At 40.0% G+C, this 24,354-nt stretch overlaps 1 protein-coding gene across 1 annotated transcript in view; it reads left to right on the forward strand.

Annotated features, from left to right (window-relative positions):
• LOC117458727 (polypeptide N-acetylgalactosaminyltransferase 10-like) overlaps window positions 1-24,354 on the forward strand; it is an 83,150-nt gene that overhangs the window by 36,751 nt on the left and 22,045 nt on the right. Inside the window, exons 5-6 of the mRNA XM_034099361.1 lie at window positions 15,750-15,935; window positions 20,488-20,671. Of these exons, the coding sequence (XP_033955252.1) occupies window positions 15,750-15,935; window positions 20,488-20,671 (370 nt within the window). The remainder of the gene's footprint in view (window positions 1-15,749; window positions 15,936-20,487; window positions 20,672-24,354) is intronic.

Raw genomic sequence — 24,354 nt, forward strand, 5'->3', positions numbered from 1 at the left:
AACAAACCCTATAATGTTTCACTCTCAAATATGTAAGAGACTAGGAAAAAAAAATCCAACATCATCACTTCCCGTCTACCCTCACACGTCCCCCTGGGTGGGGAGTAAAGAGTAACTCAGTTGTGTGAAAATAGCCTGAAACATGGGATGCATCTGGGCCCCTGTGTTGTTACGGGAGCACATTACACAGCTGCAGGAGAGAGATTTAACCTCTGCAGGTCATCTGTTCTAACAACCCCTCTCTCTGCCACTGCTCTTTGGTAAGATACAAGTCAGGCTGTAATTAAGGCTTCAGCGAAACAAGGACAAAGTAAACTTTAATCACCTCTTGCTGACCTGCTGGTATTACAATGTTGCAGAGCAGAATCCTGGCGGCTTCTTTGCAGAAAACCACAAATCAATACTCAGCTTTGAAACCTTGCATAATATTAAGTGCATTACAAAGCCGTAGAGAAAAAATGATCTATTAGAATGTGAAGTGTGGTTCAGAGTTTCAGTTCAAGTTCTGGTTCATACATTTATTTACCAAGATGAGAAATTATTTTCGGTAAAACTTTATATTAAGGTACACAAATTAACCATCAACTAGTTGTTAATTAACATGCATATTGGCTCTTTATTAGTCATTATAAAACACTTATTAATGCCTTATTCTACATTACCGTATTATACAAGTAATAGGCCATTAGTTGAGAGTTTTTCCTCAATAACCTTCTAATTAGTGCTTATTTATTGTAAGGAAGTTGTTGTATATTAGTTTTTTGTGTCTTAATATGCTCTGCTCAATATGGGCCTAATAAGGCAGTATTACCACAACAATAGTAATTCTCCCATATAACACTTAACAAATATGATATATTCTTATGTAACAAGACATGAAACTCTAAGTGTTAATTGTGTCTAAATAACACTAAAAATTAGGTATTTATATCTAAGAACATGTTCCCTATTTTAAAGTGAAGTCTTGTTCATAACCAATAAGCTAGTAGTTTGACTCTAATTTACCTGAGCAGGTGTCCTATTCTAAAGTTGCCTCCTCTTCACACTTTGCAAAATACATTATTGCTCACAACTACTGAAATTAACCTCAACAGTACATGAACAAAGTAGGCACACGTTTAAATATCTGTTTTATTAATTAACCACTAAAGAGAGGTTCAGACACATACCAACACATGTCAAGTTTCTCCAATAGGTGTGTACGCTGGGTGTACTGTTCTCTCTGTGTTGTACTGTCTCAATGTGAACATAGATTAAACAGCCAGCCAAACTCTTTTGAGAGCCAGGGAATGAGCAGCCATGCTCCTTTATTGACTTATTTGCAGTCCACTGACATTCAAACGGAGTGAAACTATACAAAAAAAAGTTACACTTAATGATCTCATACATGCAAGTGTAACATACACCGATTAACACATAGGACCGCTAAGTGTAAACAAGGTAAATATAGCTAATGCTAGTATGGCTAATGCTAGCATGTATGCTAACACTACAGTGTATGATGCTAACGCTAGCGCAAATGCTAACGCATTGTGTTTAAACCGTTTAAACATCTCCAAATGTCATCCCATAAAAACAATACATGTTACTAATCCTTACAGTGTAACGGCCCGTCTACACTACAGGCATCGAAAAATGCTTTCAACGCTTCACCCATTCATTTGAATGGGGTGACGAAGAAGATTTTTAAACTTCGCCGAACTGCATTGTGGGGAGCATGGCATGGCATGGCTTTGCAAGCATCACGAGCATCTATCGGCATCAAAAGTTGAACAATGTTCAACTTTTGAGGCTCGATGCTTGGCATCAGCCAATCAAATCCCGCGTATGCAAATCCCGCCAGTACAAGCGCTAGCCAATCAAACCGCGTGTATGCTGGGAGAGACTACGCAGGTAATGTCCTCATATTCAAAAAAATGGAGGGAAAATTCATTATAGCGGTAGTGAATCACCCGGTGCTGTATGATCAGTCTCTGTTCATCTACCGGGATACAAACCGGAGGAGCGAGGCATGGAGGGAGGTGGCAGAGACAGTGGGTGAAACTGGTAGGTTTTCGCCTGTTTGGGGATTTTAAGTAAGTGTAGGCTTACACGTAACGGCCCGTCTACACTACAGGCATCAACAAATCTTGAAGCTGGGCGTGTCTGAGGCTTGGCGATTTCTCGCGCCCAAGGCGACCAACAACCAATCAGGAATCTCCCGCCCGCCCCCGGCATACAAAGCAATAGCAATGTTAAAACGAAGTAAACTGGATATAAACTCCCCAAACAGGCGAAAACCTACCAGTTTCACCCACTGTCTCTGCCACCTCCCTCCATGCCTGGTTACTCCGGTTTGTATCCCGGTAAATAGTTCTGGTCGAAAAGAACCGGGTGATTTGCTACCGTAATTTCTCGTTTGGTATATGAGGAAATGAACTGCGGTCTGGCTTGATTGGCTAGCGCTTGTACTGGCGGGATTTGCATAAACATTTTCATGCCTGTGTGTGGACGGGCCGTTACATTTACAGTCATTGCTTTCTGACGGACTTGACCCTTTTACTCTTCAGGTTGCAAAGGGAAAATTAATAGCAGTCTACTGATGGATATCTACTGCCATGCTATTCAGTTCACTTTCTCCTACTTCCTGTACCCGGTTTCCTGTCTAACCTTCAGCACACATTTTACAAATATATAAATGTGCAAATATGAAACATACAGGTCAATATCACCTTGCTATTGGTAGCTGAACTGTCAATACCCCAAAACATATTCTATACCTAATTTTGAATTATTTAGACACAATTAACACTTAATGTCTCGTTACATACGAATATATCATATTTGTTAAGTGTTATTATGGGAGAATTACTATTCTTGTGGTACAACTGCCTTATTAGGCCCATATTGAGCAGAGCATATTAAGACCAAAACTCATGTCCAACAACTTCCTTACTTGCAATAAATAAGCACTAATTAGGGTTATTGAGGAAAAACTCTCAACTAATGGCTTATTACTTGTAGAATATGGTCATGCAGAATAAGGCATTAATACGTGTTTTATAATGACTAATAAAGAGCCAATATACTGCTAATATGCATGTTAATTAACAACTAGTTGATGGTTAATTTGTGTAGCATACCTTAATATAAAGTGTTATCGTAAAACTGTTTTTATTTCATCCGACAGTCTTTGGTAGATCAAAAACGTTGAAACAATACAATTGAAGGTAGCTTTTAATTGTTGTGGCTTATCTCATGTCTGATTCTTAAGCACTTGTATATTGTATTGCTTCTTTGATTTCCAAACAACCTGCAAACTGTTTATCTCAGGTCATTAATAGCTTCACTAGCTAGCTAAATGAGGCTCTAAATCCTCATGAAGTCACTAGCTGGGATAATGCAATCTACCTGGAAAACTTTCTGATTTATCCTTTGCTTAAATAAAAAGCCATGGTTGACGTGTTCTAAACGAGAAGCAAGTGTGTGTAGTTAAATGTTGTTTCTGTTCACATCATTGAGGTGAGCACAGATCCTTAAATTAGATATTGAGTATTTACGATTTGGTAATGTATAGAGTGGTAGTGAGGGATAATAAGCTAATTCCCACATGACAACTTCTGTAACACAAGTGTTGTTGGAACATCTAAGTATAAGAATAGATACAGTTAAAATATGCCAAGCTGTTTTTGCCCAACAGTCATGTTCGAAATTGTGTACAATAAAACAAAAATAATGTGTCAAAATGTTACATATCTAGAAATCTGGATAATAGGCTTTTTAATTTTTAACTAGCTATCTTGACACAATCGTTTGTTTCTGTTATATGGGGCTTTACATACACTTTCTTTTTACTGAGAGATGAAATAAAAGATAAATATTCCTCAGCAGTTCCTGATCTACAGTAATTCACATTCACAAAAGAGAGTCAATCTGTGCGAGTAATTAACATCCCAGCCCACCCAAAGGTACTTTCCACACACACACACACACACACACACACACACACACACACACACACACACACACACACACACACACACACACACACACACACACACACACACACACACACACACACACACACACACACACACACACACACACACACACACACACACACACACACAGGAAGAAACCCTGTCTCAGTTCTGCTGACGCTGAGTAACCTCGCTCTGCTTAGCAGCTTACAGACCCTACAGTCATACTAATGCGCTGTTATATTTATAACTTCATTATGCACCACCACTGCTTGTAACAGTTATCCTGAGGCAGATTAACTCATGATGAGACCTTTTTTTTTTTAACACTGTGGTTTGCCTGTAAAGTGATTAAGATTAGGCTACAGATGTTGTAATTATAAAAATGACCTGCAGTTTTATAAATGTGGTCTTTAAAGGATCCCTCCAGTGTTGCTGAACGTTAGCATCATTTTCCATATCACCCCCCACATCTCTCGCTCTTCTTTATACAACTAATGAAGCTAGATCTGTGAAACGTCTAGAACATTTTTCAGCAATCACCTTTTGATAGATAGATAGATAGATACATACATACATGCATGCATACATACATACATACATACATACATATATAGATAGATAGATACAGTATTCATTCCAAATTCGGAAATTATTTAGCCATGAAGCATGATACTTGAGTTAAATGATATCTAAAATATATAATAAGATACAAATTAAAATACATTAACTGCAAATATATAAAAATTCACAGTAAAACCGACATATATCACTAGAGAGCCCGTCATACACACTATAAAGATTATACTGAAATGTATTGCTGCAGACCAAATATTTAAGGCTTGGCTACCCTTCTTCCATGGCTCAGTGTGTTCTAGCACAAGGTGTCTGTTATATTTTGAGGATCACAACTCTCTCACATCTGAGAAGTGTCAATCACGTTGGAAATAAATCATTCTCTCTTACATTGATCCTCACATTACATCTGAACAAATGTCCCCCCTTCCCACTTTTATGCTCAAGCTAATGCCTTCAAGTCCACATTTCTAAATAAAACTTCAGCATCAGATGCTTTAAAGCATATGCCTATAATATTAGTGGTGAAAACATGCATTAACGGCTGGTGTACACAAACAGTCGTGGTATAATCCGTCAACAGATTTTTCAACAGATTTCCAAACAATAAATCCAAAGGTCCAAGCTGCTCTCAGGAGACATGTTGTACTAACTCTATGTTTAGCTCCCGTCTGTTTCACAGAAGCCGCAGATGACAAATGCTATTTGTCATGTGGCAGTGATTTTTAGATAGGTATCATAGCAACAGGAGCCCCAGAGGTATGGTGGAAAAACTATCTCGGGAGTAACCTTTGTCCTATCATTCTTCAAACCATCTATCTATCTAGTCACACATGTGGCTTTCTTAATAATTTCTAGACAGCGGTTAAAAAAAAATGTGCTGCTCATTTTACTCAAAGGTTAATATTATGTTGTTTTGTGTGCATGCATTTCGTTTTCAGTTTCATTTGAAGTAAAGCATATTGATCATAATTGTTGTTAGCCAGTTGGCAAATATTCAACTGCAGTCATTTGGTGAGATGTTTTGAAACCAATGAGGTCATGTAAACAGCAGCGCTCCTTACTCCGCTTGTTGGTTGTGTTACATTTTTGCTAGGGACGTTACAACTAGATTCCATGTTTTATTTACTGTTCCAAATAAAATAACCAGCTCACAAATATAAAATAACATTTTAAAACAGCATTGAATAAAAGCAGCTGTGCTTAATATGTGCCATGAACCCCTTTAATCCTCACCAGATGGATTTTAATGAGCTATTTCCCTTTCACACACATACCAGTTCTGACCCTGTAAAGAAATACATTACTATTAGTAGTGTTTATAGCACTATTATGGTGTTTTTCTCGATTTTTTAAATGTACACAACTTCCCTGTTTTCCAATAAAAAGCAGTGTTGACCCCTGCTTTCAAATAACACTGGACATTTGTTGGCAGAATTTTCCTTTTCTTCTCTTAATTTCCACCCTTTGATACATTACAACTTTGCAATGAAGCGCCTGCCCGCTCCCTTCTACATGCTGTGACCTTTCAGTTGTGTTATAGATCAAATAATGAAACCCACTCAGTCTTTCACTACACGGTCACCTTTCCTCCTGGTTTTCACACTTTCTTCATATTTCCTTTAATTACAGGTTTCTGTTGAGGCCAGTTCACCATGTCAGTGTAGAATGCCCCCCAGTCTCTCTTATTAGCTCTCTCTCACTCTGAAGCTCGAGCATGAAGTAGAATGAGTAAGTGCTGCTATCAGAGCTTAAAACAACAATATATAGCCGTGTTTCTACTTCTCTTCACATTATCTAAATTCAAACCCACCATACACTATGTCAAATATTTACCTGTCCTCTATCTGTTACACTTAGAGCTAACCCTAACCCAACCCCATCAATATTAAAAAAGCAGCAAAAAAGATAATCACCTTGGATTTTCTAAGATTATATCTAATATCTGGGTTTAGAGAAGACTAATGCCCTAATTAAAAAAAGTCTTGGTGAACAAAACATTGAGTCAAGCTTATTGTCAAATAATTGTCATTATTGCCTAACTCTTCTAACGTGATTATAATAATTCTGTGGTACCCACAGCTTGCCTGCTGCTCTGTTAAGATGGTCACACTGGGTAAATGGTTGCGTGTGTGTCTGCCAGCTTAGTGTTGGAGGCTGAGCAATGCATTCTGCTGATGGAGCCCAAGTCATTTCACGGATTTATGACCAGACGGGGCAGGGAAAGTAGCTGTAACTTGTCACACAGAAATAGAAAATAATAGAAAGCTGCCTCCTTCCTCTCCACATCAGAGAAGAGAAGATATTAGGAGGCGTAAAGAGGGAACTTTTATGTAAGATAAAAGTTTGTGCTTGACAGTATGTGCCTTCATGCTGGAGTCTCATATGTTCCATCAGCTTTTCTTCGGATAGGATCTACACATCTCCTAAATCTGACTCATAGATCCAACAGAATGAGTTCAGTAACTGCACTATTCATATTTTCACCAATCCCTTATGCTATGGACTTGGAATAGTTGATCAAATAGAAACATTCCATCAGTAAAAAGTAGCAAATAATCATCCTTTAATGCTTAAATTGGGGCTTTGGAATTGTTCCTCCATCTTGGATTCCCAGTTCTGATGGATGCCAATAAGGGCCACATTCCAAGGGAATATAATACCGATACATCAAAAGAAACGTCTTACTGTGTTCGATTAGTAAATTGCAAAGGCTCAATTAATTGCAAAATATATTACCTTTTGCACAGATTGCATTTAGCTGCATATTTATAGTTATGTTTTTCTATTTTTTGTTTGCAACCATTAGAACTAAACACAAGTACAGTTGGCAAGCAATGTATGTCGCTTGCAACAAGCTGTGTGTAGCCATAATTGGTATACACATTCATATTTGGAACAAACTGAGTAAATACATTGAAAGGTGAAGTGAATTTTGCATTTTATGTCTACTGGACACATGTTTCCATTATTTTGTTGTATTTGTCAATAATATTGATTGTTATTCAGAATGAAAGAGACTTGTGTCATAAAATCACAGCCTGAAACTGAGCCTGTAATTACTCATTGGGTTCATGGTGCTATCAGCAATCATTTGATGGAAGCCTGCCATTGGCAGATTGATCGCCCAATTAATTTCCTCTATTCTGCTCCCCGATGGGATCAGTTGAGCAAATGGCTGCAATACTTCAACTAAGGAGTGGCCAGTATGCTGCTCGTATGCAGAGTGACTTATGATGCGTTTCCAGTCAGCTGAAGAGGAGGTTTGGTGGTTAGAAAGCATGGCTCCCAGCAGGAATTAGCACAGCCTCCAACCTGGAGCCAGCACAGAGCTGACCACATGGTCCACTGCTAATAAAAAGTGCTCCACAAGAATCTGAGGTTGGCAGCACTGAGTACCAGCACTTGCTGAGATAACTATCATTCTGCTTCTGAACACAATGAAATTAGTTTGCTTCTTAAATGTGAGACATATCAGAAATATGTCTCACATTTAAGAAGCAAACTAATTTCATTGTGTTCAGAAGCAGAATGATAGTTTAGTTAGTTTGCTTCTTAAATGTGAGACATAACAGAAATATGTCTCACATTTAAGAAGCAAACTAATTTCATTGTGTTCAGAAGCAGAATGATAGTTATCTCAGCAAGTGCTGGTACTCAGTGCTGCCAACCTCAGATTCTTGTGGAGCACTTTTTTTGCACCTTTTTCTATGGTGAGGATAAGAAGACAGTCAGTGCTCTTCACTATGTTGTTACTTTTGCACCATATTGTGAACAAATGCCATGAATCCTAATGGATAAATATGAGTGGAATGCAACTAATGGAGTCTGAGAGCATCAATGTGTTTGTCAGATCTCTCTTCTGCCTTAAATAGTTTTTTTACCAAGTGTCTGTATTTATCAAAAATGTCTCCTTTGCAATTACATTCTTTGAGGTACTAGTTCACTCCATTGTATTTATTTATTAATATATGATAGTGCGGGGTGCTCACTGCATCGAAACACAACATTACTGGATTGTTCCCTATATCATGTTGCCCTAATTTTCAGAATTCTCATCTTTAGCGTGGAAAGGACTATTGTCAAAGTAACTATATTGAAATTTGCAATTTTCAACATTGTCCGAACATATACATATCGATACGTTAATAAAAAACACATTTGTACTAGGATTCATCAGGGAATAAAATGACTGACATACCTTTTAAACAACTGACATTACTATCCTTTTGCAATGACCATTGGTAGGCAAAATATGTTAAGGGCTTTGGTTTAAATAAACATGTGTGCAAACACTTTCTAATGGGTACTTAATGAACTGATTTAATTTCTACACAGTTTTATCTATGATTAAGTTGCTCCGGTTGCGTGAGAAAGCTGCTGTCAGCGATTTAGAGTATACTTTGAACCGTCTTATCAACACCAGCAGCAGAACCATCTGCATGATGGAAAGTTGGATCGAGGAGATAGGAGACGATTTGTGGAACGTCTTCAATAAAAGCGAGAAACAAAGACAGATTCATCATTGCAGAAAGACTGAAAAACATTTCTGCATTTGTATTCCTTCATGCCAGTGTGTGTGCGTGTGTGTGTGTGTGTGTATGCGTAAATCTGTTTGTGTATGTGACTGAGGGTGTAGGGAGATAATTAGATAATGGTGCTCAGTGAAGTGTGACGGGGAGACGGGGGAGAGAGTAATATGAAGAGGAAGGTTGAGAGGGAGACGGAGGACAAAAGGAGCTAATTAAGAGTCGCCATTTAGAGATGTTGAACCATCAGTCGGAAGTGATCGAGTCAATGACTTCCTGAGGAGGAGAGGACCAGATGAATAACGCGTGAGGACAAAAATAACAATGTCTTCTGTAGCTTGTATTCGTTGGTCTCTGCTATGACCTATCAAATAGTCGCAAGCTTCATTTAAAAGCTAATGAGCAAATTCACCTGTCTCCAATCTAGACTTCAGTGTATTTAACCGCATACACAGTTGGCTAATTAGATGAAGTTGGTGATTAAATCTTAGTGGAACAAAAACAATCAGGTTGCATTTTCACTCCCTCACAAACTAAAAAAAGGATTTCTGCCCCTACAGTTTGTTGTTTTGCTCTTTGTAAATCTTTTCCTCGAGCATATTTTGTTTTATGTGTAGGGCCAAGAACATCAGGATAACAAGAGGGATTTAAAATGGGTTTGAACTTTGCAGTATGATGTGCTCTCAAACATTCATATCTAAAATCAGTGAAACTTTGTAATTGTGAATACAATTGCTACAATTCTGAGATGATCAGGGGCAGCATGGTTTTAAAACTGAAACTACCCAATAAATCACGCACTCACAAAGGTCAGATGTTCATTTATAGTGTTTGCTATTTTCACCTTATCTACTTACTTCCTTCATTAGACCTTGTTTGTTAAGACTTGCATCACGACATAGTTCAATTTTGTTATTTTCCTGTGTATCCTGCCTTAATCTGTTCAGAATCAGAATCATCCAAAATCATAATATATCAGAAGTATTTTCTTGAAGAGAAGAACTCCTAAAACATTTCATAAAATAGGCTGCTTATCAAGTTCTCCTGTGATTCTGCTGGCAGCTGGTCTCAATTACTTTAAAATCTCTGAGTTTCAGGAAAATGTTAGCTCACTGTAAAAGTGAAATGCACACGTTATCTGTTTGTGCAAACAAACTCTATTAAGATTGTTCTGGTTTTGTATTGATTTCATCTGGTTGTGGCCTGATCATGGTGTAACAGTGATGTCATTGAGAGAGATGGTCCTTCTTAGTTCACTGCCATTTCACCTTAATGAAAATTCATTTTATGAGAGCACACTGATCCCTGTCAAGGTTAGTCCTTTTCATCCATGTCTTTTGTGTTTATTATAGATGGACCCTATAGATTACATTACATTGCATTTAGCTGACGCTTTTATCCAAAGCGACTTACAATAAGTACATTCGACCAGGAAGACACAACCTTGAAGAAAACAGAATCATATAAGAACATCAGGTTTCAAAGAGCCAATCGTTTCAAGTGCTGCTCAACTGGCTATAGATAAGCCAGTCCTTTATTAGTATATAAGTGCTCTGTTAGCAGTTCTTTGTTAGTAATTCTATCGCTCGAAGTGGAGTCGAAAGAGATGAGTTTTCAGTCTGCTCCGGAAGGTGTGTAAGCTTTCTGCGGTCCTGATGTCAATGGGGAGCTCATTCCACCATTTTGGAGCCAGGATAGCAAACCCACGTGTTTTTGCTGATGGGAACTTGGATCCCCCTCGCAGCGAGGGTGCAGCGAGCCGTTTGGCTGATGCAGAGCGGAGCAAGTAAGACATGAAGGTCTCAGTCCCTGTTTCCAGAGTATTGCATCTCTGGTTTTGTGGATGATGTGATTATATATGCTTCATCGACCTGTAACCTCCAGCAGACACTGAGGCGTTTTGCAGCCAAAGCTGGATTTATACTTGACATAAGGAGTTGTTGGCAGTGCCCTCAGGTCAAATGATTGCCTTTAATTGCAATATAGTCCTGCCAATACTCAGTTGGTTCACTCCTTCTTGGAAAAGTGAGTGTTATATTGATCAATTCAACATTTATACTAATGCAATGTTACTGAACTGCCGTAGTGAAGTAATGAACATAACAAAACTGAGGTGTATATGCAATATGCCAGAGCTAGACATTGTTGGTTCGTCATGTACCTCCCTAACCCAATGTACTTGCCCTCCCTCACAATGCAGGGTACAATGACCTACGGAAAGCACATTTCCTCCCTCGAGAATTTTTTTTAACGATAGAAGCAAAAATTCATGCTGCCTCAGGAATAAAATTGACGTATTGTGATTGAGTTCACAAGGGCATTATAATATTTCTCTGAGGGAATAAACGGGTAGCTCCGGTCCTCGGTTGCGTGCCAGAGTATCTTGGGATTAATCCACCACTGCCTGAACAGTGCTCAGTGTGCCATGTTGGATCCACTGTGTCTTAACGCTAAATTCATATTTTTTAATGCATTAGGGAGGATTGTGCAGGTGGTGTGTGGTGGAAATGGAAATCTCTCAACAGATTTTAACATAAGTTAATACCCTTTATAGCAAAAGGATTTAACATATTGTAAGGCCCATTTAAAGTATATGTAAACATTATCATTTAGAAAAATAAAACCTATAAAATGCATGTTTATCCCTGTTGCAGAAAAAAGTGGAACAAGGACAAGAACTAAATAAGTAGAAGTCAGCATTGGTTTCTTATCAAGTAAAGGTGATCCTTCTCATACCTTAAAAAGGTATATTTAGTTGCCTCAAACTATTGGGCTGTCTTTTCAGAAAATGCTTAATCAGTCATTTTAGCTTGTTATTCAAAGGAGAGGATTAAGACGGCTATGTAATAAGTCGACACATGCTTAGGACATTTTGCAGTTAAGGTGCTTGTGATGTAGTCAAAGACCTGAATTGACTTACTACTCCTTTAAACAGTCCAGACAGACGGTGTGATTTCAGTTCACGGGACATGCAGAAGCTAAAAACACATTTTATCAATGACATTTTAAATGCACACAGACACTTTGACAGGAGCCTGGGGCCAACAGTCATGCCTTTCATATGCTAACCAGTAATTCATGTTTGAGTACGGCCCCATTTGAGTAGATGAAAGAAGGCCGGGCAGCTCAGGCAACGTCCACAGGAGAAATGCGTGAGTGATGGCCTGCAGGGAGGTAGAAAACTTAAAGAGATGAATGGTAGGCTGGGAATTCCGATGGAGTCTGCTCTGAATAAATTGCCTGGATTTGATCACCGACCTGGGGAGCGATTCACGCGATGCATCCCACTACTCCACACTGTGAAATGACCCTGACATCCAGGATGCCTCAGCCCTCCAATCTCCTCCGCTTCACATTTTAATAAAGACTAATGTGTTTGCCGACATCAGCTCGCTCTCATTAGCGTGATTAATTGCCTCCTTGCTTTTGGTAAACATTGAGAGCAGTATTCCAATTTATTCAGCAAAACTTAACCAATCATAATTAAATGCTGTGATCTTTCTCCCTCACCTATCCCCATACAAGATCTCCACACACTCAGGGTGAATGTTCCTTGATTAATTTTGCCTTGCTTCCTGTCATTAACAGGATGATGTTAGCGTCACTTTGTGTAGGGTGCTCGTTTACAAAGAGACAGAGTCAGGCTCGTAATGGTCAGTTTTTAATAGCTTGATTTATTGCAGGAACATTCAGGGAGGACAGCTCACCTTTTCCACGCAGTTTGGTGCCGACCTCACGGAGACCTTCCGCTCTTGTTGCAATGTCACACTTTACAGCTCGTAGGGCATTGCTGTGCAACACAATAAACACGGCAACAGAAAGTATACACCACGGACCTTCACTGAAGTCAGAGAAAATCTATAAAGTAGAGAAAAATACTTTAAATACATCTGAAATTGGGGATGGAGGGATGGATTAGAGCTGGAATTTGTTTGGATGCAGTGATACGGATACAAAAAAAGAAGAATAATACAATTAAACAGCATCGCAAACAATCAGCTTGAAGGTTATTGAGTTTGTTTTTTTGCAGAATTGAGTGTTATATTGAAGGCTACTTTCATTCAGTGTGTTAAACAAAACTAAACCTGCATCAACGTGTTGTGCATTCCTAAAAAGAACAATAACATTTTAGCTTGTAGCAACTAACTGATTCATTATGCTTTATAAACTTAAAGTGTCATTCAAATAATGCTGCAATCAGGGATACGCACATTTTGTAGAGATAAGCGTGTTTGAAAAAACAAGTCAAGGATAAACATCCATTAATCTGTTTTGACTTTTACTTAGAAGCTAGTATAGCATGATTTTAGCCAATATGTGCAAATAAAAATAAGTAGACATTACAGAAAAAATACTGAGAGAACAATAAGATATCGAAATCACAGCCTTCTCTTTAAGCACTTCTGGAGAACAAAGATAAGTATTGAGGTCAGAATGAATGATTCCTGTCACATCCTCTCTGTTGACCTTGACGTATTCTTCCTCATCCCTGTCGATGCTTTATGTTTTACTTTGACCATAACAAACTGTTGTATTGGAAATGTTTCAATGTAAAAAAGAAGAAATAGAGAAAACTGAGGGGAGTGAAAATACCAAGATGGAGGGAAATATTCTCCTCCATGTCATTTTTAACACCCCATCCAGCACTACTCTCCCTCCTTTACAAAAGGATAGCAAATGAACAGTTATTTCCCCTCCTGCTGAAGTTTGTCTGAATTTATATTCAGAATATATATTCCTCTCAGGGCACTTTGTGTTTATGTTACTGTAAAATGTAAGCTCAGTCTGATGTACTTAATAAAAGTTAGAAGGTCAACTTTTCAAACTCAGAGTTTCTTGTTGACAGGCAGTACTGGGGCTTTTTCAAAAGAACCTGTCAAAGTTACATTTCATGTTTTGACTGTTGAGGAATGATTTCTATTCAAACCACTGAGAGCACTCAGGGCTCACCCTGTTATCTTCAAAAATAAAATGTTAGTGTACAAAAACAAACTCATTTTCACCCCTAATAACATAGAACAAGAGGAAAAACATGAAGAAACACAGTATTTAACAAGAGGATCAAGTTCAGACACTCAAAGGTACTGTCAAATATACGTGGGCTGGTAAAGCAAACACATATATTGCAGTGGGGAAACAAGACTTTTTTAATTCTGAATAAAGCTTTGCATCTGTAAACGGAGAACCTGATTTAAAACAAGCTCCCTTCCAAAAACACAGCTCAAATATGTTATGACCATCAAGGCGAAAGATGGAGATGATTACCCTTTTAATATTTTATATAGCCTTTAAATCTTTATCTCAAGCGCAATTAAAACATGAAGAGAAAAGTCCTTAATGTCATCTTATGCACATACAAAAAAATACTCTTCTCTTGAGGCAGACAATTAAGTCAACCTGCTCCTCTGACAAATAAGAACTGAACTTTTCAAATATATATTGACTTGATTACAGTGATGGAAAGGATTTGATTACACATGCAGGCATAGGGCCCTTGCTTACACTACAAAGGTATAATTTGGACAAACCTTTTTCCTTGTATTGGATACCTGTTACAGTTTGTCTAGAAGAAGGCTTGCAGCATGTAAGCATTTCAAGTTGGTTTGATTCCCTTTGATTAGTGTGTCTTTCCTCCTTTAAGCAACATGTGATTGGTCATTAATCAATACATGTAAATCTCAGCAACAAATACATGTCGGGTGTTTACAGCATTAGCTGATGCAATATTACTATAAATCATGTATCTGTTATTTAAAGATATTTGTACTGCATCAATGAAGCAACAATGTTCTGCAGCTTGTCAGTCTGAGTCATTGCCTGTGCAGTTTAATGTTCTGACAATGTAAACATCCCAAATGCAAGTAATGTAAAGACTTTAGGGGACCTGCAAAATGTGTCGGCAGCGTTTGTTTTTTAAAGATTTCCCCATCCTGACTAGTCCTTCAGTGCTACTGCAGTAGGCATCCATCCATATATCTAAAGCACTTATCCTGTCCAGTGTCATCCCAAAATGCCAGCATGCAGTCGACAAAAGGCAATGTGCACCATAGAAAGGTTGCCAGTATATCACAGGCTGCTGCAGTAAACACTGCAATGGAACATCTATGTTTTAAGTTCAACTTAAAGGACACACTTTATTAAAGAAAACTGAATCCAAAGTTCTACTAATGCAGGTAATCAGTTATGGCTATTACATTCTAGATTATGTTTTTCCCTTATGTATGGTGTATTCAAATGTAATGGATTGTGGTATGGGCTACTGTTTGGGAACAATACTACAATGTTTCAGATTATTTTAAGATAAATAAGGACTACTATACATCCACCACTTTGTGCTCCAGTAAACAATCATACAACCAAAGTCCATCATTTAGCAGCACACTTCAATAACAGTCTGAAAACATTGAAGCAAACAGAGATATGTTGGCTTCGAAATCAAGGTTTGTTTGCTTGCTTTGTCTGTGTCCATGTTGTTTATTGAAACACCTGTTTCTGTTAGTTAACAGTATTCTGTGAAACCAAGAATGTTATTGAAGTTGATGTGTTAAGCTGAGAAGAAGTGAAATGGCACACCAAAGCAAAAATACGACTTAACAAAACAATTGTTTTCAGCACTGAACATGGGACTGATGAGCTTCTTCCTGTTTCCCCCCCTTACTCCTTTACTCCCTTAACCTCTATACAGAGCACCTGAAGTTGCCGTTGGAGGAATACATGATGCGTATGCCCAAAGTTCGCATCATGAGGACCAAGAAGAGGGAGGGGCTGATCAGGACTCGCCTGCTGGGAGCCGGTGCTGCTAAAGGAGAAGTCATCACCTTCCTGGACTCTCACTGTGAAGCCAACGCCAACTGGCTTCCTCCACTGCTGGGTGAGAAATACAAAACCACATCAGTCTTACAAAGTGATTTAGGAATTAAATTTGCTTTTACAATTGTTAACAATGTGAGGCTTTTCCAGCTTTTCCACCTTGGTAGTTTTCTATGAGAGGCCGTCTAGCTCACAACTCATACTTGGTCTTACAAACAATATCAGAATCTCACAAATACACCATTAAACTATTTTATACATATTGCTAAACACTTTTACACGCACAATCATGCTCTCTTTCACACACTTTTGTCCGGGCCATAAATCAAACTTACTTACATACCAAACTGTACTTTCTTAGAAACACTATTATTCCCACTTACAGACAACATCATACAATATTATATTCTAGTAGTGTATGCAAGATAGAACACTTTGTGTGTGAGAAAGAATGATAGTGTATGTGAGAGAGGAATTATAGTATGTATGAGGGTATAGTAGTGTGTGGGAAAGAGAATGATAGTGTATGTGAGAGAGGAATTATAGTATGTATGAGGGTATAGTAGTGTGTGGGAAAGAGAATGATAGTGTATGTGAGAGAGGAATTATAGTATGTATGAGGGTATAGTAGTGTGTGGGAAAGAGAATGATAGTGTATGTGAGAGAGGAATTATAGTATGTATGAGGGTATAGTAGTGTGTGTGAGAGAGAGAATGATAGTGTATGTGAAAGACAATGCTTGTGTTTTTGAGAGATTATGACAGTGTATGTGAGAGGACATTGTACTGGTTGTGAGAGAGTATACTTTAAAAGGAAGTCAGGTTGATCCAACAGGAAATATAATATAAATATTCATTCTTTGACTTGTTTACAGCCTTGAAAACAAAGCCTGAAGCTGCTCAGAGCACTGCTAGCTAAATTTGAGCTGCAATAAGAACTTTTGGTAACATATATTAAGGTTTATATTAAGGTAAAAAAATGCACCATCAACTAGTTGTTAATTAACATGCATATTAGCAGTATATTGGCTCTTTATTAGTCATTATAAAACACTTATTAATGCCTTATTCTACATGAACATATTCTACAAGTAATAGGCCATTAGTTGAGAGTTTTCCCTCAATAACCCTCTAATTGGTGCTTATTTATTGCAAGTAAGGAAGTTGTTGTACATGAGTTTTGGTCTTAATATGCTCTGCTCAATATGGGCCTAATAAGGCAGTAATACCACAATAAATTCTCCCATAATAAGTTAACACTTATGATCTATTCTTATGTAACAAGACATTAAACTATAAGTGTTAATTAAGTCTAAATAACTCAAAATGAGGTATTTTTATCTCATAATATGTTCCCTATTTTAAAGCGAAGTCTTGTTTATAACCAATAAGCTAGTAGTTTGACTCAAATTGACCTGAACAGGTTCCCTATTATCTGCACACAACTACTGAAATTAACCTCAACAGTACATGAACAAAGTAGGCACACATTGAAATATCTGTTTTATTAAACCACTAAAGAGAGGTTCACACATCCCAAAACATGTCAAGTGTATCCAAGGCTGAGAATACATATGCAGCCTGTACTTTTTAATAAAAACTGATTTTTCAGAGTTTATGTACTTGTGATCATACTGTGTGACCTGCTTGTATGTACTTACACAATAGGTGTACTGTTCTCTCTATGTGTTGTACTGTCTCAGTGTGAACATAGATGAACAGCCAGCCAAACTATTTTGAGAGCCAGGGAATGAGCAGCCATGCTCCTTTATTGAATTATTTGCAGTCCACTGACATTCAAACGGAGTTAAACTATAGAGTGGCGAACTTGATGGGACCTTATTTCGGAAAAAGTATGTATTGAAGTCAATGGAGAGAGAAAACGTATCTTTCGATCCCGTTTGAATTTTGCCACGAATTACACATATGATGTTTGTCAATCTTAAAAAATCATTTCCATGTCAAAAAAGTCACAGTTTGTCGTAAAACTGTTGAAATACAAGACTATGAAAAATACGCAACTAGAAAGACTACAAATCCCAGAGTAAGTGATGTCATAATTGTTTTCCTCCGCTAAATATAAGAGATAGCTAAGATAAGATAACTTTAACAAGATGCCTGTGTGCTTAGTACCAGGTTGTTATCATACCAGCAATGGGTCTTGCTCGTTCTTTCGCTTCCCGTCTGATGAAAGGACCAGGAGTGGCTGGATCAAGTTAGCTACCTAGCTTAGCAAGCACGTTAGTTAGCATTACAGCCTTAGCCTTGTCATTTTTATAAGCCTTAACATGAAGTAACATGAAGTAACCCAAAATGTTAAACAGTAAGACTAGTTGTCATATTTCGTGAACCCTTTGAAGAGTACTGTCACACCGGTGTAATCATTCAACCCAGTCTCACGGCATTTCGTGTTCACCAACACGATTTTTAATCTATTGATTCGTGTTCACCAACACGATTTTCCCCTTTTTTTCGTGTTGCACAGCACAATTTTAAAAGCAATGTATTTCTACTGGTAATGTGTTTCGTGCCTGCAGCACGTCTTTTTCTCCGTCCGTCAGGAACTGAATTATTTATTTATTTTATTTTGAAATTCAGTTCCTGACGGACGCCAAAAAAGCCCGAGATTATGGAATTAAACTAATAAATAAAAGCAAGGATAATTGTGTGTTATTGGTGAGTAAATAACAGTGTGTTATTTTGAAAAGAATAACAAATTAGAAGGAAAAAAAGATTTAAAAATACAGATTTCAGTATCCTGAGGCTCTGAGCCCCATTTATTTTCCTCACAGACGGAAACAAAAGTCAGAAATTATACGATTTAAAATAAAAGCAATAATTGTGGCTTGATATTGAGTAAGAACATGTTTTTATGAACCACACAGCTTCCGGTCTTCCACGACCCGACCGGAGAAAAAGACGTGCTGCAGGCACAAAACACATTACCAGTAGAAATACATTGCTTTTAAAATCGTGCTGTGCAACACGAAAAAAAGGGGAAAATCGTGTTGGTGAACACGAATCAATAGATTAAAAATCGTGTTGGTGAACACGAATCAATAGATTAAAAATCGTGTTGGTGAACACGAAATGCCATGAGACTGGGTTGGATCATTCTATAATACACCATTTAAGCCCGGGGGAGAAATGCTAACGCTACATTAGGATCGGCGATCTTTTCTACTTCATGCTATCTGCACAAATGGTTGACATTAAACATTAAAAAGACCAGGCAGTTCAGAGAGAATCAAAGGAAGGCAGGCAGCTTTGCATGACATTCTTCTGGACGTGTTTCATTGTGGTGATAGTGAGGGTAGCCAATCCCTTGTTTAGCAAGACAGTAGTGACGGCCATCTTGGTGACGTGTTTTGTTGTGCAAGACCAGAGATGTAGTTCATTGGGAATTTCACACAAAAAAATGTGTTACTTCACAGTTTTACGACAAGTTTTTTTTTTTTGACTGGCAAAATTATCTTTTCAATTGACAAACATCTATGTGTAATTCGTGGCACAATTCAAACGATATCGAAAGATAATATTTCTCTCTCCATTGACTTGGGGAGGGCCACTCTGTTAAAATAAAATGAAGGCACTTAATGCGCGGTAGCGTGTATGCTAACGCTAGCGCGAATGCTAACGCATTTTCTCATTGTGTTTAAACTTTAAACAAATCCACATTTCATCACATAAACACAATATGTTATTAATCCTTACAGTGTAAGTGTAAGGCTTACACTTACACTTACAGTCATTGCTTTCTGACGGACTTGACCCTTTTACTCTTCAGGTTGCATAGGGAAAAATAGTAGCAGTCTACTGCCATTGTGGGCGGTGTCCGTCAAACTAAAAACGTAGAGCCAATCAGGAACTGAGAATTTAGTCCAACTTCCTTTTCAATCAAACTCACTTCCTTTTCAATCATACTCTCTCACACACATAACTATTCTTATGCACACACCCTATCATTCTGTTTTATACACATACCTATATAGTCATTCACATGAACTATTATTACCTCTTATAAGCTATTATTCGGCCATTCATTAACTGCTATTCGGTTTTACATATATTATTGTTATTAACATGAAATACTATTCCCTCTTACATAGGTTATTATTCTGTCTTACATACATTGTTTACCGATTACACACATACTACTATCTTCTTTCACATACACTATTATGTTCTATTAGATTATAGTTGTTTGTGAAAGACGATAGTGGTGTGTTTACGAGAGTATGATGGTGCGTTTAAGAGATTTTGTTTTTGTGTGTGAGAGATGTATGTATGATAGTATGATAGTAAATGAAGGAGGAAATGACAGTACGTTAAAGACGGTGTGATACTGTGTGATACTGTGTGTGAAAGAGTGGTGTACATGTGAGATTCTGATATTGTTTGTAAGACCAAGTATGAGTTGTGAGATAGACGGCCTCTCATAGTTTTCCTTCAATCTCTATATTCACAGTAAAGTTGAAATTGTCATAAAGCCCCTGGCTGCTTTTCTTCAGGAATTTCCTTTTATTAAAAAATAACAAACGATCATTTTTTTAACCAGACTACAAACTCAACTCCAAGCCCTGCACATTAGCTGAACAAACTGTGTTTTTTTAGACCGAATCGTCCAGAACAGGAAGATTATCGTGTGTCCGATGATCGATGTGATCGACCACGACAACTTCGGCTATGACACACAGGCAGGGGATGCCATGCGAGGGGCGTTTGACTGGGAAATGTACTATAAACGGATACCCATCCCTCCGGAGCTGCAAGGGGACGACCCCAGTGAACCGTTCGAGTGAGTAACAAGAGTGTGTTTTGTCTATCAGTTATAAGATAATTTATTTTATTGTCCACCTAAAGGTTATACTTGAGGATCCCTTCTTTTTCTTGTTTCTGCTGTTATCTTTTTCACGCCAGGATAACTTTTTCTTGAGTTAACACACTGTACTCTTTGTCATATAGCGTTGAGTCATTTAATGCATGTGACATCTGTAGCACTGAATAGGTGTGCTGTACAGAAGAAGTTGCAAACCAATGCACCCCTACCTCCCTTACCTTGATGTCAAAGATGTGTGTAGTTGGTGCGGACAGGCTGAAAGCCATTGTTTGATTACTTGTTACCTTGATTCTGAGAACCCAGCAGGGGGGGTAATCCATTATGCTCTAACCAACACTCAGTTCAGTGGAAGTCAAACAACCCCTGAGCAACCACTTCACTCCTGCACTGCAGACTCTTCTTACTGTAGACACTGTCAACACATGAATTAAACATTTAGCTTAGTGGTGCTCCTACTACAGCCACAGCATGTTCCATGTGGAGCAACTACAAACAGGTGGCACATGCACATTTGTGATTCTTTTTTTGTTCCTTTATTACTATGTAACATTTGCACTGTGTGTACGTGGTTATTGGTAACAGCAAATCACTTTTATTTACTAACAGATAATGAAATGTCCCAACATGGCCTTCACCCCCTTGTTGCCCTTGTGTAGTGTTGCAGTGGGGGAAGGGAGGATTGAAGAAATGCATTGTTTGTGTCCTATGCTTACTATGGAAAACAATATACCTACATTTAAAGAGTAAGACATTTGATTTACTTCAGGGATATTCAACAATACAATCATTCTGAGGGTAATTAAGGCTACACAGTGTGTTGCTTTTGTCAATGCAATGTGAGCTTTTCTAATTAACACAACCCAAAACGTTTCTAAAGCTTCATTTACTCTGCTTCACAATGTCTCAGCGGTAGTTAAGTGCATTCCCCTGCAATGTTTCAAACTGATCCTTTGTGCTTAAATGTATTCCAATTTGCATTTAGAGTTGTTATTTCAGGCAAAGTCAATAACTTCTGTGTTATTTGACTGCAGCTGTCACGCAGAACTATAAGTTACTTACGTAACCCCAGGCCTCAGAGTAACATGAAGTGAGATGTCTCACTATGGGATGCGCCTCATCGTGGAGCAAACAGAAGCATCAATCTCATTACGCCAATCCTGATTGGCTGGTGATCTTGACGTCAGTGTCAGGGAATTCACCCCCTATAAGTAGCCTGCGCCACAACGCATGCGTCATTCAATATAAGCACCTCTTCTCGCTTCACCATAGCAAGGAGGGCCGTCTGGTGAGACATCTCACTTCATGTTACTCTGAGGACTGGGGTTACGTAAGTAACCTATAGTTCTCATTCACTCCGTTCGATGTCTCACTATGGGAAATTGTAGCTCCCGTATTGTCAGACGAGCTTATCTCGAAAATCACCAAACCGACCAGAACTTTAACAGGTAGGGCTCCGACTCAACCAGGTGCCCAGCACTGCTTGAGTCAAAACTGGGAGTAGAACGTCCAGACTGTTAAAAGGCGGACAAAAGTGAGCGGCGAGAACCAGCTCGCCGCTTGCACCAATGTCTTGGATGGGAGACATCCTGGACAGAGCCCAGGATGCAGCCAGACCCTGAGTCAAGAGAACTCGCGAACCCGAGTGTGCCTGCGAGCTCTGACTCGTACGGGCCCCACAGCAATTGCTTCCACAAACAGTGGGAGAGCCGTTGCTTAGTAACAGGCTTGCCCTTGTAAGGGATAGCCCAGGACACAGGGGGCTTGGTCATTATGACGAAGCACCCCCGATTGTGGTACCACTCACGGGCCAGGCCCATAGAGCCAAGCGCTCTGGGTGTGGGTGAAAGATCGCCCCCCCCGCTTGGGACAGTATGTCCCTGCGTAGTGGGAGCTGCCATGGCTGCCCGCACAGCAGCTGATATATCTCCGCTAGCCAGTACATAGCTGGCCAGTGTGGAGCTATCAGAATAAGTGTGTGGCGTTGCTCTCTCACTCTGGCCAGAGTTGGAGGTATCAGAGCCAGGGGTGGAAACGCGTACAGAAGGCCCGGGGGCCAATCGTGCGCGAGTGCATCCACGCCTAACGGTGCATTCAGATCCTGCATCGAAAAGAACAGCTGACACTGAGCGTTGTCTTTCGATGCGAACAGATCCACCGCGGCTCTGCCGTAACGCACCCACAGCTGGCTCACAATCCTTGGATGTAGAGTCCAGTCTGCATAAAGTGGTGAACCTCTGGACAGCAGATCTGCCCCGAGGTTCATCACTCCCGGTACGTGCGTCGCTCTCAGAGAGATGATACGTCTTCCGCTCCATAGGATAAGTTTGCGTGCCAGCATGTGTAACTGGAGAGAACGCAAACCCCCTTGGCGGTTAATATACGATATTGTGGTCGTATTGTCTGTCCTCACAAGGACGTGATGTCCCCTGAGGAAAGGCAGAAAGCGTCTTAGGGTGAGAAACACCGCTAAAAGCTCCAGGTAATTTATGTGCGCCCGCTGGAGGTCTCTGCTCCAGAGACCCCTCACCGGGCGACCTTCATAAATACCTCCCCAACCTGTCAGACATGCGTCCGTGGTGACCACTTTCCGTGAAAGGACAGCACCCATGGGCACGCCCCGTACTAGAAAAGTCGGGTGCAGCCAGTGGCGCAGTGCCATTACGCATTTCACAGTAACCATCACTCTTTGCATGGAGGCGAGAGCGGAGCCGAAAATTCCCTCGGGAACGATGGGCATATCCAGCACGTCCTCTTTTTCCCGGCCTGGGAGGTTGGTGAGGTTGAGCCATCTCGCTCTTTCCTGTACCACCATGATCCCCATTACCTTGCCCGTGGCCTGGACTGCGCAGCGTGGGACACAGAGACAAATGTCCGTGACCGCTGCCATCTCGTCCAGAGTGGCTGCCCCCGGGTTACCCGACAGGTCCTCGCAGAGCTCCGCTTGGTAAGCGGTTAGTCATTGCTGACTGAAAACGGTCCGACTTTGCTGGCAGCGTGGGGTTCCTGCTCGGTGACGTGCCCACCTTCGGTAGGAGGTGGGCCGCTACCAGCGGTTCCATGGGCGGTATGCGGAGCAGGCCGAGCTTCTCCATTCCATCGCAGTCTAGGGAGGAGGCACCCTGGATTGGGACCTTGTTGCTGAAGGGCCGGTCTCTCCACGAGACCGACACCTCATCCAACATCTCCGGGAAGACCGGAAGGAGTTGCCTCTTTTTCCCCGCTGCTTGGGGAAGATGTTTTCCCTCGTAGCGGGACCTGGAGGTCTCCTTGGCCATTTCAGGCCACGGGACTTTGAGTCTGGCCGCAGCGCGTTTACACACAGCCTGCAGGTCCATGCTCAGACCGGGCAAAGCTGGTGTGCTATCGCCCGGGAGAGCAGCCCTCGCCTCAGGCTTTGCAGCCTGAGCCGGTGACATGAAGGTGTCCTCTTCCTGTTCATCCGACTCGGAGAGAAGGAACGCCAAGGCGTCCTCTTCTTCGTCCTCCTCGTAGTCCAGCTCGAGGACATCCTCAGCGGGTGAGACCATGGTGAGGTCTAACCGGGAGCCCCAGCTTGGTAAAGCTGTGTCTTGCCATCACCGGGCCCGGCCTGCCAGGGCGCGGGACCCCGGTTCTATAGCCATCGCAGAATATGAGCCCCA

This window comes from Pseudochaenichthys georgianus, chromosome 14 (assembly GCF_902827115.2).
Source record: "Pseudochaenichthys georgianus chromosome 14, fPseGeo1.2, whole genome shotgun sequence".
NCBI lineage: Eukaryota > Metazoa > Chordata > Actinopteri > Perciformes > Channichthyidae > Pseudochaenichthys > Pseudochaenichthys georgianus.